The 16,400-nt window shown below is 35.3% G+C and overlaps 1 protein-coding gene across 1 annotated transcript in view; it reads right to left on the reverse strand.

Annotated features, from left to right (window-relative positions):
* Positions 1 to 603: 603 nt before the first annotated feature.
* Positions 604 to 16,400, reverse strand: part of REDIC1 (regulator of DNA class I crossover intermediates 1) — a gene marked incomplete at both ends in the record, with an annotated part of 42,425 nt that continues 26,628 nt past the window's right edge. Inside the window, 6 exons of the mRNA XM_084878276.1 lie at positions 604 to 1,071; positions 2,828 to 2,910; positions 4,098 to 4,167; positions 10,291 to 10,348; positions 11,352 to 11,421; positions 11,678 to 12,177. Coding sequence (XP_084734402.1) covers positions 604 to 1,071; positions 2,828 to 2,910; positions 4,098 to 4,167; positions 10,291 to 10,348; positions 11,352 to 11,421; positions 11,678 to 12,177 — 1,249 coding nt within the window. The remainder of the gene's footprint in view (positions 1,072 to 2,827; positions 2,911 to 4,097; positions 4,168 to 10,290; positions 10,349 to 11,351; positions 11,422 to 11,677; positions 12,178 to 16,400) is intronic.

The following is a 16,400-nucleotide window of genomic DNA, read 5'->3' on the forward strand; positions in this document are numbered from 1 at the left end:
CTATTTTAAAATTAGTGAACATAAATCATTTTTCCAATGTTGAACAGTTTTTTAATAAAAGCATTGACACATTTTTTTAATCTTAAAGAGAATAACATTTTCCTTAGTAATCATGTACCCACAAAAATGTTATCCAAACAAAACAGAAAATATATTTTATCTAAAAATTAATGCCAGAATTCTTAGTGAGGGTACAATATTTAAGATAGTAGCTAAAAAATTATTATTATAAGGTTATAAAATATATTTGATATAATTGGTATTATTTTCTGTCTGAAAATCTTGGAAGAGAACATTTTTGCTAAATATGTGACTACACTAAATTTTTAAAGTGCACAAGAAAGGAAGCAATTAAAACATTTTTAATCCATAAATAGAAGCAAATAATATATTGAATAGTTACCATAAAAATGATAAATGTATATATTTTTCTTTAAACTTAGATATATTAAAGCTATTAAATATCTATGTAAACTTATATTAAAATGTTTTAAAACAAACCATAAATATATCCTCTGAATATTTTTGCCTTGCATTCAGCTACATTTTCTCCTTCTATACTATGGTGATGAAATTCTGAATCAGGCAGATTTTTTAAGAATTTTAGTTGTTCTTAAGGGTTTCCTGCCCTCCAGTGGTATCTGCCTTAATATTTTCACTGCACCTTTCAACATTACAAAGAGAAGACTCATTACTTCTACATTTACACTGTGAAATTATATCACACTGTATGGCAGCATCTAATCTTTCTTTGATTACAGGTTCACTCTCTGTTTGTACCCAGGCATCACATCTCACAAACTGTACAGTGCAGCTATTACTGGTTTGGTCTTGTAATACATGTGTTGAATTACTCTGAGACTGTGCAGACTGATCTGTGTTATTTTTCATTGAGACCTGGTGAAAACTTTCATTTTGTTTATGAATTTTGTCATTGCTTTTAATAATCCTATCAAGTGGAAATTCTGGCATCCTTTCTAAATAAAAATTATTAGTTGTTTCTTCAGTTTTGATGGATCTTCTACTTGAATCTTCAATTTTCTGCAATGTTTGATCTTCATCATCAGATGGCTAAAAAAAATTAGTAATTTTTCTGTAAATGATGCTTAAATTTTAAAAAAATCATTCAATCACTTCAAAGCACCAATTCATAGTATAGAAAATTTCAAAACAGAAAAGACTTTTACAAATCAAGATGGATATTGCGTTTTGAAAAATCAAGGTTATGAAATTTTAAAATAACAAGAACAATAATAACCCTTGTAGTAAAAATACAAATGAGTTTAAAAAGATAAAGGAATTTTGTCTCTTATATGCTACATCATCTCCCTACCCATGCAGAGGAAATAGTATACAGCATAATCTTCAACCAGTTAAAAGAGTGGGGTAGAAGTAATTTTGAAATAAATAGCTAGCACATAAAGCTTCTATTATTCATTCACTGACTTAGGAAGTAAAAAATATCTATATTGTACTTTTATGGGCCTATTTTCATAAAACATAACTTAAGGAGAATAATCAACAAACAGGAAATCAAATAGCTAAAAGAAAAGTTAAATAGCAATAAATATTATAACTTATATAAAAAGTTAAATTTTAAGAGCTTTTTACAGTCCTAGATTTCAATTTACTAGCTTGAATCTTTCAACTTCATGAAAAATTTATCTTTTAATTACTAGTCTTTTATGAAAATCTTGTGTAATATTATTTATTATTCAAGCTAGAGAAAAAAGCAAAGTTAACATAAAAAAAAAACTAAAATTCCTGAGCTGTTGGCACTGAAATAGAAAAAGCAAGCCCAAGAAATAGCATCGAGACTGGCTGGCACAAATTAGAGAAAACAACCTCAATAAATGTATTTATTCAAGAAATGAATATTCACTAGCATCTGCAATGTGAATGGAGCATATATGATAACTACCCTCTTTCAGCAATAATTCTCATGGGTAGAAATTACATTAATCAAATAATCATACACATGTATGTTTAATTACAAACAGGAAGAACACGTCTGAAGCATTTTGAGACCATAACTGAAGGGCCTAATTTACATTGAGGAACCAAGAAGTGACCTTTTTGGTTTACATTGAGGAACCTTTAGAAGAAGTGACATACTTAAGCTAAGACCTACAGGATGAATAAAAGTAAGGTAGAGGAAACAGGACACATAAGCGATTAACCAAAGATCTTATATACATTTATGCGTTACCTATGGACACAGACAGGGTGGTGAAGACCTGGGGTGGGGCAGGAACCAGGTGAAGGAGAGGAAAAAAAGGGACATCTATAATATGCTCAACAATAAAGAGTTTAAAAATAAATAAGTAAAAATAAAACATATTAAAGAAGAAAAGGATGGAAGCATTAATAAAGTAGATTTCCATTTATGCTTGTGATCTAAAAGAAATGCAACATTCCCACTCAGAAAATGACATCATTCTAATTATTCATATAAGTCTTGAGACTTTATTTTTGTATGTATTCTTGGTTGTTTTAGGGTTTCGATTATTGTGAGTGGATTATTTTGAAAATCGTTTAAAATAAACACAACTTTATTATACAAACACTCACACACATCTTGATAAGAATGACTTTTGTAAATAACAATGAACACATTCATCACTGTTATAAATATGAATAAATTATGCTCATTTACATTTTAATTTTATATTTTATATTCTTACATTTTTAAATTTTTGTTTACATTTATTTCTACAATTTATTAGTACAACTACTATTTTCAGAATGTAAAAGGAAAAATACAAATAATTCAAAATTGTAGAGCATATATTAATAACCTCCCAAAAGGTAGGGTGGCATAACTTACCATCTCTGAACTAGAACTGAAACAACTATCTGTTGGCCCTGGAGAGTAACTGGAAGATTGACTACTCTGTGAAGAATCATTATCTGAAAATATAGATTTAATTTATGAAGAATGGAATTTATTAAATCTCTAGAAAACATATACATAAGCAAAAGATATTTACTGGTGAACTTCAGTTTAACTAACACACTGCAGAGCATTTGCAAAATTAGTAAACATTTTGGGCATTTGGCAGCTTGTGTTTCTGTCAGGGTATTGTGAGTGTATTCTATACTTAAAAGAGTTGTTCTCTACAAATAAAATAATAGTACATACATAAGGAAAGAAATGAGTAGAGCAAAATAGGTCGCATTTTTTCTAATACATGAACCATTTTTCATGAATAAAGTGTCAACCTGCAGGAAAGAGGAATAAGTCAAGTTTTAAGTACCAAGTCACCAGATATTTGCTAAATAGTAAACCAGTAGCCCTGCACACGAATCCATGCACTAGTAGGTTGCTGCCACCCTCCTGTAGCTCTCTGCCCACTGTCTCGCCTTCCTGTAGCTCTCTGCCTTCTGCTTCCTTGCTGTCCTGCCCTCCTGTAGCAATCTGCCTCCCACTTACTAGTTCACTGCCCCATCCTCCTGCAGATCTGTGATCCGGTCATTACATTTCAGGGCGTAATGAATGATTAGCATATTCCTTTCTTATTATATAGGATATTATGTAGGCTGAAGCTTCATTGTACAATCTAAACTGCATGAAAAAAAATGACTGAAAGCATCCAATATGTAATCAATAAAAATATATTAAAATAAATAAATCACTAGAGTCACAAATTTCAAAGTAGATAAACTTAAAAATATAGTACTGGATGAACAACAACAACAACAACAAAAAAGCAAGTTGCAAAAAAATAGTTTGCCTCAATTTGTAGAAAGTTCAAAACCAAGCAATAGAAGTGTGTGTAATATCACAAAAAACAAAGTCAGGATAATAGTTACCCCTAGGGGGCAGAAGAGGTAATGCAGTTGAGAAGATATTCAAAAGTATTTGTTATGCATTATTTCTTAAACTACAAAGTGAGTACAAAGATATCCATTTTATTTGTTAAACTGTGTATTTATCATGTGTAATATATTTTACAAAAAAATTTAAAAGGTCAATTGCACTTCTACTATATACTTAGTTAACTATGAAATGTACTAGCTAGCAAAACATTTATTAAAAAGCATTAAATGAACTGATTTCTATTTCAATGTGGTTTTTTATAATAAAATTTACTTACTGTTAAAGATTTTCTTTGTAGATGTTGGTGCACCTTTTATAGAACATGTTCCTCCTTCTCCAATCAGATTCTAGAAGAAAAAAATTTTTAACAAATCCCAAGTATATACAATAATGTCCACTTATATCTCCCTTTTCATTCCACCAATTCATTTCTACAGTATTCTTCCTTCATATGACTTTAATTGAACAGAAAGGATTTTTTTTAAAAAAAGTAGAAATATTAGCCTGTGATGAACAACAAATAAAATTGCTCTAGATTCATGAGCAAAAGAATAAATACTTGCTAAGAAATGGATTACTAACAGGAGAGGCTTTAGGTACAGAGTAAATACAATTTAAAAAAGACAACGATATTAAGCTGTTTGAAGATTTATTCTGTTATTTTCATTCTCAGATTTGTTTTTTTTAAATAAAAGCTTTTAGAGATATAAATTTTTTGTAGAGCACAGCATTGGTTTTGTTTCCACCAATTTCTATATAATTTATAACTTATTTTCATTCTTTTTATTTTTTAAAACCACGGTGTTTCTTAGTGTCAAAGTAAGGGAGGTTAAGCATCATTTTTTGTTATTGATTTCTAATTCGATGAATTTTTATTAGAGAATGTAGCTATGATGTCAATCACTCTTTAGATAAATAAATCTCTTGGACTTTGTGATTTACTACATGAGTTACGTATTTTGGCAAATGTATCATGGACTTATAGATAATATAAATTCTCTGAGATATATACAGTTTTAGATAGACAGACAGGTGGGATAAAGGAGAAACTATCTAGTTGCAACCAACACAGGTTTCCTCTCCTCTGAGGCATACAACTAGACTACATAGCCTAGCCTCCTTTGAAGTAGATTTGGAAATGTAATTTAAGTTCTGGTAATGGGCAGAAGGGGTATATACCACTGCCAGCCCTGGGCCATAAAAACATTCTCCGAAATCCTCCATTTCCTCTTCTCTTCTGCTGTCTAAGATCACCATACACTACAAATATGGAAACCACCAGCTAAAGATAGAGTCCCTAACAGCCTGAGGCCAGAAATAACTTCATTCTGCAGAGCCTTTGATCCAACCCCACTATCCAATCATTCTTAAAGTCTTGTATGTTCAACTTAAAAAACAAAACAACAACAACAAAAAAAACTCAAGCCCCAAACTTGTAGCAGGAACACACAGATTCCAAAGCTGGCACACACTCCTATGCCCACTTCAGATCTGTTGCTAGAGGATAACAGACAAAGAAGAGCATCCTAAAGAGAAGATATGAATTGTTCAAGAAATGCCTCCATCCTTTAGAAAGTAAGCCTTCACAATGCCAGCCCAGCAGGATTAAGTGGTGTGGATCAGTAACCCTATATCTCCTCTTTTCTGAATAGGCAACTTTTCTGTCCTTGCTCCAATACTACGTATATATTTTCTTTATGTATATCTTTTTTTTAACCTTTATTATATTTTACATTTTAAAAAAATATATAGATTATTTTCCTTCTCAATTTATATTCTTTAAATCTTGATTTTTTTTAAAAATCACCCCTTCATATTTAATATATTAATTGCTAAGCAGGTTTCATTCTTTACATTTTATATTAACCATTTATGTAGAAGTGTTACAAACCACCATGTACAGGTTTTCTAGTGTGGCATCCCCTCTTCTTTGAATTCTGAAGTTCTATGTGTCTTCATTTCTCCAGTGAAGAAAGTACCATTTAAACAATTATCTTTAAACTTTTTCCTCTGCTACTTTAAATATGTTTCAGATCAATATGGTGACATCAGAGGATCTCACCTCCTTCAACGGACACACTGAATCTGTAGCTACATAAGAAACAATTTTCTCTGAAAGAAATCCCAAAATCTAAGAGACTCCTTGCTACACACCAAGCAAATGATTTTTAAAAACAAACAAAACAAACAAACAAAACAAACAAACAAACAAAAACATATCAAAATGGGTAGGACAGGCTAAGATGCTGAGACATATTTCACAATAAACTCAATGCCAGGAGAGGCAATCACTTGGGAGGGAACCCACAACTCCAAGCTCCTCCTTGGAAAAAAAATGGTTTGGACTTCACATATGGTACCTGATTTTTTTTTTTTTAAAGACCTGCATCTGCATCACTGACGTTTCTATCTTTCTCTCCCTCTTCCTTCCTATCTGAAATCAATAAAAATATATTTTTTAATTTAAAAATTGAACTGCCATATAATCCATTAACTCTACTTCTGGGTTGTTTTTTTCTGATGGAAATGAAGAAACTAATTTAAAAAGGTTATCCCCACCTCTATGTTCATTGCAGTATTATTTATAATAGCTAGAGTCACACTATGTTTTTTGGTTTGTTTTTTTGTTTGTTTGTTTTTTGTTTTTTTCTTGGTTTTTTTTTTTTTTTTTTTTTGTGTGTGTGTGTGTGTGTTTTGGGGGGGGGGGGTTAAATCACAAAATGAATAATGTGCAAACACTTTTTTCTCAGGTAATAATCTAAAATGAGTTTTCCTGGTCATCAATGTTTTCCACTGGTAATTTAGAAGCCCAGTCCTTCCCATCTGTGGCTCCAAACATCCCTTAGGGCTTCAGTGCCATTGGCCATTAAAAGAATAACACTGGAAAAGGAATTCTCAGTTCTTACAATCCTAGAAAATTATGCATCTCACATCTGATAACATCCCACAATTGAGATCTAGCCACGTAGCTGCACTCAAATGAATAGAAGATTAGGAAATATGTTCCTTGGCTGAAATATATTCATTTCACAGTGATAGCTTTATTCTAAAAAATATAGTACATGAATTTTGGTGAACAATTTACCTTTTCTGCAACCTCCTCCTATGTTTTCAATCTCAGTGAATGGCATCATCCCATCAACACATTCATTTACCCAAATACAAATTCTAGGTCTCTAATTTTCCCTTCTCCCTTAAACTAATAATCAAATCTAGATCTAAATATTTTTGATAGCTCATCCCTCATTTCTATAATTACTGCCACTAGTCAACTTCAAGCCCTCATTCTTTTTTACCCTGCCTTGAGTCACAGCACCCTGAAATCTCTCCTGATTGTTGCCAGACACAACTCTCTAGTACTCGTATGTCAATCATACTCCTTTGCTAAAAAATTTTCAGGGGCTTTCCTTCTGTTCAGTGATAGGAAATTAAACTATTATATGCTATACAAGGTCTTTTATGACCTGGCCCTTTATAATGTCCAAAATTATTTCTGGCCACATCTCCACCACTTGTAATTTGCACTACAGTAGTAATAATAGCAATAATTCAGTTTCTAAAACAAGCTATACTCTCTCACATTTTAGTTTCTATATATGTTGCTCCTTCTTCATAGGATGAATGCATTTTTGTCCATTTGGTAAGCTTATCAATTAGTACCAAGATGAAATTTAAAAGTGTCTTTTACTGGGTCCCCACTCCCCTTTTGTACAAACCCCAATGCAGTGTTTTATCTAAAGGCATTAGATTTTTTTCTGTTTCTGTCTAGCTACTAGCTTACAACTTCTTAAAGATTGGTTACAAATCCTTTCATCTCTTGGCATTGCAGTCTAGTGTATAACAGAATATAAGCTTCATGAGAACAAATACTTTGTTTTTTCACCACTGTATCCCGAGAATATACAAATATCTATTAAATAAATTCATAATGTACTCAATGCATATTAATTGAATATAAAAAAAAACAATCAGTTAAAACTTTGGAATCAGATAAGACAAGAGTTTGAGTCTGATTTGAATGGGTGACCATGAACAAGTTAATTAATCTCTCTGAACTTGAGTCTCTTTTGCTGTGAGTACTTTACAGTATCAGGCTCTTGTAGAATCAAGTACAAAAAGCTCCTAGCACGCCAAAGCCGGTTTGGCTCAGCGGTAGAGCGTCGGTCTGCGGACTGAAAGGTCCCAGGTTCGATTCCGGTCAAGGGCATGTACATTGGTTGCGGGCACATCCCCAGTAGGGGGTGTGCAAGAGGCAGCTGGTCGATGTTTCTCTCTCATTGACGTTTCTAGCTCTCTATCTCTCTCCCTTCCTCTCTGTAAAAAAATCAATAAAATATATTTAAAAAAAAAAGCTCCTAGCACAATGCCTGGAGTGTTGCAACAATCATACTAGTACATCCTTATTATTAGCAAGTGTTATAACTTATACAACCACTAGAGACCCAGTGCACGAATTCGTGCACGAGTGGGGTCCCTCTAAGTGGCCTGCAGAGATTAGGCTGAAATCCACAGTCCAACGCTGCCTATAGCTCCTACCTGCTGCTCCTGCTCATCCTGGCCCCACTGTGCCTGCCGTGGGGTCAAGCCCAATCACTCCTGATTGGGAGAGGCTTACAATGCCATGGCAGTGCTTGCTAGCCATGAGCCCTATGTCTGGCATCCTCCCAAGGGGAGTGGCCAGCGGGATTGGGCTAAAACTGGCTCTCTGACATACCCCGAGAGGGCCCCAGATTGCAAGAGGGCGCAGGACAGGCTGAGGGGCCCCACTGGTGCATGATCAGGTCAGGAAGGGACTGTGGGAGGGCTCCAGGACATGTCTGGCCCATCTTGCTCAGTCCCGATCTGTTGGACCCCAGCAGCAAGCTAACCTACCGGTTGGAACATCTGCCCCCTGGTGGTCAGTGCACTTCATAGCGACTGGTTGACCAGTTGACTGTCTGCTCCCTGGTGGTCAATGCATGTCATAGCAAGTGGTTGAGCAGCCTTAGCATATCATTAGCATACTAAAGGCCCGGTGCTACAAAATTCGTGCACGGGGAGGGGGGGGAGGGGGGGGGGGTGTCTCTTACCCCAGTCTTCACCCTCTCTGATCTGGGACCCCTCAGGGGATGTCCAACTGCCAGTTTCAGCCCAATCCTGCTGGCCACTCCCCTTGGGAGGGCGCCAGACACAGGGCTCATGGCTAGCAAGCGCTGCCGTGGCATCGGGCCTAAACAGGCAGTTGGACATCCCTCTCACAATCCAGGACTGTTGGCTCCCAACTGCTTGCCTGCCTGCCTTTGTGATTACCCCTAACCACTTCTGTCTGCCAGCCTGATCACCCTCTAACCACTCCCCTGCTAACCTGATTGATCCCTAACTGGTCTCCTGCCAGCCTGATTGCCCCTAACTTCCCTCCCCTGCAGGCCTGGTCCCTCCCCAACTGCCTTTCCCTGCAGACCCGGTCACCCCCAACTTCCCTCCTCTGCAAGCCTGATAACCCCCAACTGCCCTCCCCTGTCAGCCTGATATTGCCTCCAATAGCCCTCCCCTGCAGGCCTAATCTTGCTCCCAATGGCCTTCCCTGCAGGCCTGATATCACCCCCAACAGCCCTTCCTTGCCAGCCTGATTGCCTCTAACTGCCTCTGCCTGCCTGATCTTGCCCCCAACTGCCCTCCCCTGCCAGACAATTTTGTTCTGACTGGTCGGTTTCTATGCCAGTCTAAAGCTCCACCTCCCAGGCAGCCATTGGCTCCTCTCAGTTCACCCAGATTTGCTTCTGATTGGTCAATTTCTACGCCAGTCAGAGTCTCCAGGTCTATTTCTGGGCTTGATCAAAGAGGCAGGGCTGATTAGTAGCCCCTGGGGAGGCCCAGAGAGAAATAGAGGCACAGCTGCTGGGGAAGCCTGGAGAGAAAGAGAGAGGCAACGGCTGATCAACAGTTGCCACAGAGGCTGCAGATAAGACTCTGCTTCTCTCTTTGGGCCTTTCTCTGGGCCTGATCTGCAGCCCTCTTGGCAGTCAGTGCTGGGTCGCCACACCCGCATCAGTGGCAGTCAGCACCAACTGCAGGACTGACTTCAGGTGTTCGGTCGAGCCTTCAGTCAGTCATTACGGACCTTGGGTTTTTATATATTAGGATTGTTTATAGATGTTACAGCATCCCTAAATATATAACCATGTTCTCCTGTAGCACACGGCAATCTAAAAATTTTCATCTTGTATGAAATTTCATATGATTTATCAAAAGAATTTTAAGTGTACCTAAATTAGTCTGCCTCAAATAAAGCACATTACAGTTTCTGAAAAGGTATTATTTTATTTCCAGATCTAAGCTATAATTTCCTCAGAGTGAAAAAATATAAGAAAAATAGTTAGCTTACAAAGAAAGTTTCTGATAAAGCTAACCTTGTCAAAATAAACTGCAAACACTAAAATGCAACATGAAAATAGCACTGAATTAGAAACATAATGTAAGATATATATTACCTCACCAAGTCCAAAGTGGCATGATTTCTTAGAATTCAATTCCTCCAAGGGAATACTCCTAGAGTAAAAAATAAGTTAGTAGTATAGTTTGCCTTATTCCCTCTGAAAATAATTGTTCTAACTTATGGTTCCCAAAGTTGGCTATGAATCAGGATAAGAGAAACTTTAAAAAAAAATAAATAAAGATTCATAAGCTCCTTCCTAAGGAATCAATTTATTATGTATAGCTCAAACTTACTGTTTTATATTTTAAAATCAGACATTCAAGTGATGTGGGTCTGAGCCAGGTTGAGAACCATGTTATAAATCATTTTCATAAAGTATATTTTAAAATTCAAAGCCTTACATGCTGTTTTCCATTCATAAATTTCTGAATATTTAGAGATTTGACAAAAAAATCTAATTTGTTGATTTTATTAAATTGTGAATCTATGTTTTAATTTATTTCTTGTGCCAATCCCATCTATAAGAAAATACTTCCAGAATAAAAATAATATAGTTTATGATTTTCAGTTAGCAACACTGGATGAAATTACAATTATTACCAAGAAAGTTAGGACTATTCTGAAATTACAAGTTTTATTTAATTTCCTGTAACTGCAGTGTCATAGACTATTGCTATGCTTCCTTATGCCATTAACATTTGAATTTTATTACTTTTATTGATTCTATAATAACTAATCACAGTTCCCATGGAGTGCTGACAAAGATTATAAAATATGCTAATCATGTCAGTAAGTATTCATATACATGTAATCCTCCTGTTTCTTACTGTAAATTAATAAATTGGTATTCTGGAGGATATATCTTTCTTGAACACATAAATCAGTCTTCTCAAATATAATTAGTACCAAAATTCAGATTAAAGGTACTTTTTGCACTAGCAAATAAGAGCACCATACTCTCAAGTAGGGTGACAGAAGCATCCTGACAAATGGTAAGCCTTCTTTGAAGGAAGCCTTCCCAGACTAAGACAGCAATATTTCTACCCCAGTTTAACCTTTCAACATGCATAAAACCAGATTCTGATTTGCATTCCCCACATTTACCTAACAACTTACATATTATTCACTGGATATTGCTGGATTTCTATCTGTGGTTTCTTCTTTTGGTAGTCCTTTTCAAATTTTCCTTTAAAAATAAAAATATGCATTGAATTAAAACTTGAGCATAGACTATTTCTGTTTTTTTAATATGAAGCTTATTCATATGATCAATTGCCTGGTCCACAATGTCATATAAAAGAATGTCATTCTATTTTTAAGTTCATATTCCTCCAAATATATGACACACACAAATACACACATGTATGTGCACACACACACACACTAACATTGAAAACAGAAAAACCCAATAGACTATTACGCTTTCCACGTATAACACCAACCTTTCTTTTCAGAGCTGGCTGGATAACAATTCCTCTCAAAAGATGTACTACGATTATTTCCTTTATTATTGTTGTATTTTTTCTGATAGTTCTTCTTTGGCCTACACTTTTCTGGATAATTGGAGTTAGAATTACTAAAATTCAACCCTGGATCTGTAAAAATGCATCTATCAGAGGAATGATTTTTATCAGAATTGGTGACTCTCATACTGTCATAATCACACTTTTCAAATGGTTTTGTTATCCTCTGTTGATCTATGCTTAATAAATTGATCACATTTTCGTTAATAAAAGAGTTAAAATTCTCTGGTTGAAGGCTGTGGGTTGGCTGGTTCACATCCTCAAGGAAATTTGACACCTCTTCTTTATTTTCTCCCCAAATATGTTGCACTGATTGTTTTTCAGTAATGAAATCTGAATGTCTTCTCTCATCCATGCTTCCATGATCTTCACCCATCACTGTAGCAGGGCTTCCAGTGAGGAAATTCCTATTTCCTGGACTTTGGGATAAATAAAAACATATTTAGCAAGAAAATTATAGGGTATTTTCACTTAGGAACTCTTAAAATTCTTTCAAAACTTTGAGTAGCTACTAGCATTTGCCTATACTATGTTTTTATTTTTCACATTTAAATAAATAGTATTTATTTGGGTGGAAATTTGTCTGATGTACTCTTGTAATGCCTTAATGAGTATAAAAATAACCTACACTTAGTTTAGTATCTCAGTGTGAAAAATTAGTGTGTGGTTCGATTTACTGTTACAAAGCAAAACAAACCTATGTATGTGTTCTGTAATAATGTCTAGCAAATAACCTAGACGACCACTGCATGTCACTGATGCTCCATTTAACCAGAGAAAGATGTTTTTAAGACTGTGCAGAGAAAAATTATCCTGTGTTAAAATATTAAATCAAATAGTTAAGAGGACATTATAATATATATTTCTCAACCTAACAAGACTATAAAAAAAAAAAGCCTGATTTCCCTAAGGTAAAACAATATAAATACAAATGCACATATAAGTAATAAAAGATAAGATGAAAAGGTTAAACTAGATAAAAATTCCCTTCTAATGAAAAAATCATAATTCTAGGTTCTGTCCAACTTGTATAAGAATCAAAGTTATCATAGAAAATAATTAGAAATAAAGATATTCTGGATTTTGTTGGAAATGACTATAAATTTGGAGGGGAGGGGGCCTAGGTTGTTCCAGAAATTGAAGTTAACCAAAAAACTTGGAAAAGAAACACAGACTGCTAAAACTGATTGATTTCTAATTTTAATTTTTTAAGTTACTTATTAAATATTTAGTGAACAGGTATAACTATTGTGTTCCAGAGAGAACACCACATGTTGGGGACAGACAAATAAGAGAATTCAGTTTGATATTAAAGAGAGAAAGAGGTGTTTTACCCAAGAATGTTTACAGATCATGATCCAATATTGTTTCTCAATATGGGTCTCATTGGTGTAAAAAGCACTTCATAAGTTAGAAAACATAGTACAAACATATGTCATCATTTTTAAAAATTATTTTAAGTATTATAACTCAGGAAATTTACTCACTGAGAAAAGTGAGCACATAGAAATATACAATGCAATTATTTCTCACAAGAAATAGAAGAAAAAATTAGAAAATGGTAAATGATATCCTGAAGTCAAGTGTTCCTATACTAAATTTTAAAAAGACATTCTTTTGCAAGGAAAGTCAGGTGGTAGCATTTGAGTTGGGAGACTGAATGCTGGGAAGAACTGCTACACATTGAGATGACAGAAATGATACTAAAACCTTAAAGTCTTATTAAGACAAATCAATCTAACTTCTTTAACAATTTGTTTCCCTATAAGTATAAAATTCATTAAAAGCTGTGCACTAATGCCCGGCCTGCATGGCTCAGAGGTTGAGCACTGACCTATGAACCAGGAGGTCATGGTTTAATTCCCAGTTGGGGCACATGCTGGGTTGCAGGCTCTATCTCCAGTAGAGGGCATGCAGGAGGCAGCTGATCAGTGATTCTCTCTTATCATTGATGTTTCTATCTCTCTTTCCCTCTTCCTTCCTCTCTGAAATGAATAAAAATATATATTTTAAATTATACACTAAAATAGGGAAAATTCGTTATCTAAATGTCCTTTTTGTGTGTTAAAGAGGTATTCAATATATGCCTATCATGTGATAGGGAGACTATACAGCTTATATTCTAATGAAGTAAGAAAACAAAAAAGATAATGAATCATTAATAAGTAAAATTAATGAAAGAAATATAGAAGTAAGCAAATAAAGAAAATTATAGCACTTTTATAAGTGCTACGGGATTACATGATGAGTCCAACTGGCATAGCTCAGCGGTTGAACGTTGACCTATGAACCAGGCCACAGTTCAATTCCCAGGCAGGGCACATGCCCAGGTTGCGGGCTCAATCCCCAGTGGGGAGCGTGCAGGAGGCAGCCAATCAATGATTCCCTCTCACCATTGATGTTTCTATCTCGCCCTCTCTTTAAGAAAAAGCATCCTTGGGTGAGGATTAACAAAACAAAATAAAAAAACATACCCCCCCAAAATGATAATAGCCAATATAACAATAGCTGCCCAGTGTAAATGAATCAAAATTATAGCCATATTGTGGTTAGATCAATTTTGGGGGAGGTATGCTACTGAATTTTAGTGATTAGTTTGTGTGCCATAGATGAAAAAAGTTGAAAATCACTGGACTATATGGATTTAATTGAAATCTTTAGGACATTTAACCCAAAAGCAACAGTAATACTTTTTCTTTATGTGCATATAGAATTTTCTAGAATAGACCACATAATAGGTCACAAGAAAAACAGAGTAAATACAAAAGTAAATAGACAAAAGAAAATAAACGTAAAAGCAGAATTCGATGAAATAAAAAATAGAAAAATGTGAAGTATTTTCTTTAGCTAACAACAATCAACAGATACAATACCATAAAAATGCCATCCAGGAGCTAATCCAATAATGAAAAAAAAAATTGTATTACAGAGAGGCTAGCCATGGTCATGCTATAGAAAATGAGCCGTGAATTTGAGTAAGAGCAGGAATATTAAAGTGAAAGTCAGACTTACATCAGGGAGGGCCCTGATTGCCAAAATAAATTTCAGATTTACTAGTAATGCTTTATTTAGCATATGAATTCTAGCATGCAAAGCAAACATATGGCATTAGAAGTACCAAAAATGTTACAATAAAAATAATTCAATGAGCCCTGACCAGTGTGGTTCAGTTGGTTAAATCATCGTCCCATACACCAAAAGGCTGTGGGTTTGATTCCCCGCCAGAACACATACATAGGTTGTGGGTTCAGTCCTCAGTTGGGGCATGTACAAGAGGCAATTGGTGTCTCTCTGTCTCTCTCTCATTCTCTCTCCCGCCCTCTCTAAAATGAAGAAAAAAGAAAAAAATTCAATGACCACTCACGCACACATATACACAAACACTCACACACACAAAAGAAGAGAAATATGTGAAACTGCAAGATGATTCTGGGAGAAGAAAAATAAAATTGGTAAGCATCTATTCAGAATAACCAAGAGAAAGGAGAAAAAAATACAACTTACCATATTAGAAATGAGAGAAAAGACATCACTACAGATGTTAAAGATTTAAAATACATAAAAAGTATATTTTATAACTTTAAGTCAATAAATGCTACAACATAAAAAATAGCATGTGTTTAAAAATTTAATTAATAAAAAATAAGATACATTCATTGTATGACAAACTACCAAAGCTCACTCAACAAATAAATAATATTACTAGCCTGTATCTAGTAAAATATGATAGTTAACAAAAACAAAAACCTTCCCACAAAAGAAACGCCATACAGAATGCAGATCAGTAGTTGCCGTGGGATGAGGGTAAGGCATGTGACACGGTCAGAGGAAGGAATTACAAAGGTGCCCAAAGAAACTCCTAGGGATGATGAATTCTATATTATCTTTGACATATATCAAAACTTAAAGTGCACATTCAAATAGGTTCAGTTTGTAGTATGCTGATTATCCTATATAATAAAAGGCTAATTTGCAAATTGACCAAATGGCATTACTACCGATCGCTATGATGCAAACTGACCACGAGGGGGCATATGCTCAACACAGGATGCACTCCCACAATGGAAGTGCAGTCAGTGCGCTCCCACAATGGAAGTGCGGCTCAGCCAGAAGCCAGGCTCAGGACTGGTGAGCCCAACAACAGGGCAGAAGCCTCTCCCACCTCTGAGGCAGTGCTAAGGAGCAGCGAGCCAGGCTGCAAGGGGTCCTGGACTGCGAGAGCCCCGGACTGCGAGAGGAATGTCTGACTGCCGGCTTAGGCCGGCAGACATCCCCCAAGGAGTCAGGTACTGTGAGAGGACACAGGCCTGGCTAAGGGACAGCCCCCACCCCAGTGCACGAGTCTCGTACACCAGGCCTCTAGTACATTAATAAAGCTGTAAAACAAATAGATCTGAGGACAAAGAGGAAACAAAATGGACTGTTATAGAGCTGTAACAATTTTCTAGGAAAAAGGCAGTGGTAGCTTAAACTGAGATGGAACTGTAGAGATAGAAACATGAGCATATAATTTTAATGTTTGTTAGAATACAGATTGGCAATACATTATTGTTGAAATGAATATTTGGAGTTGAAGGAGAAAGGAAGGAATCAAGGACAACTTTTAGTTTATGCAACTTAGTGAATAGAGGGTTATTTACTA

This window comes from Pipistrellus hanaki, assembly GCF_964339955.1.
Source record: "Pipistrellus hanaki genome assembly, chromosome: 3".
Taxonomy (NCBI): Eukaryota; Metazoa; Chordata; class Mammalia; order Chiroptera; family Vespertilionidae; genus Pipistrellus; species Pipistrellus hanaki.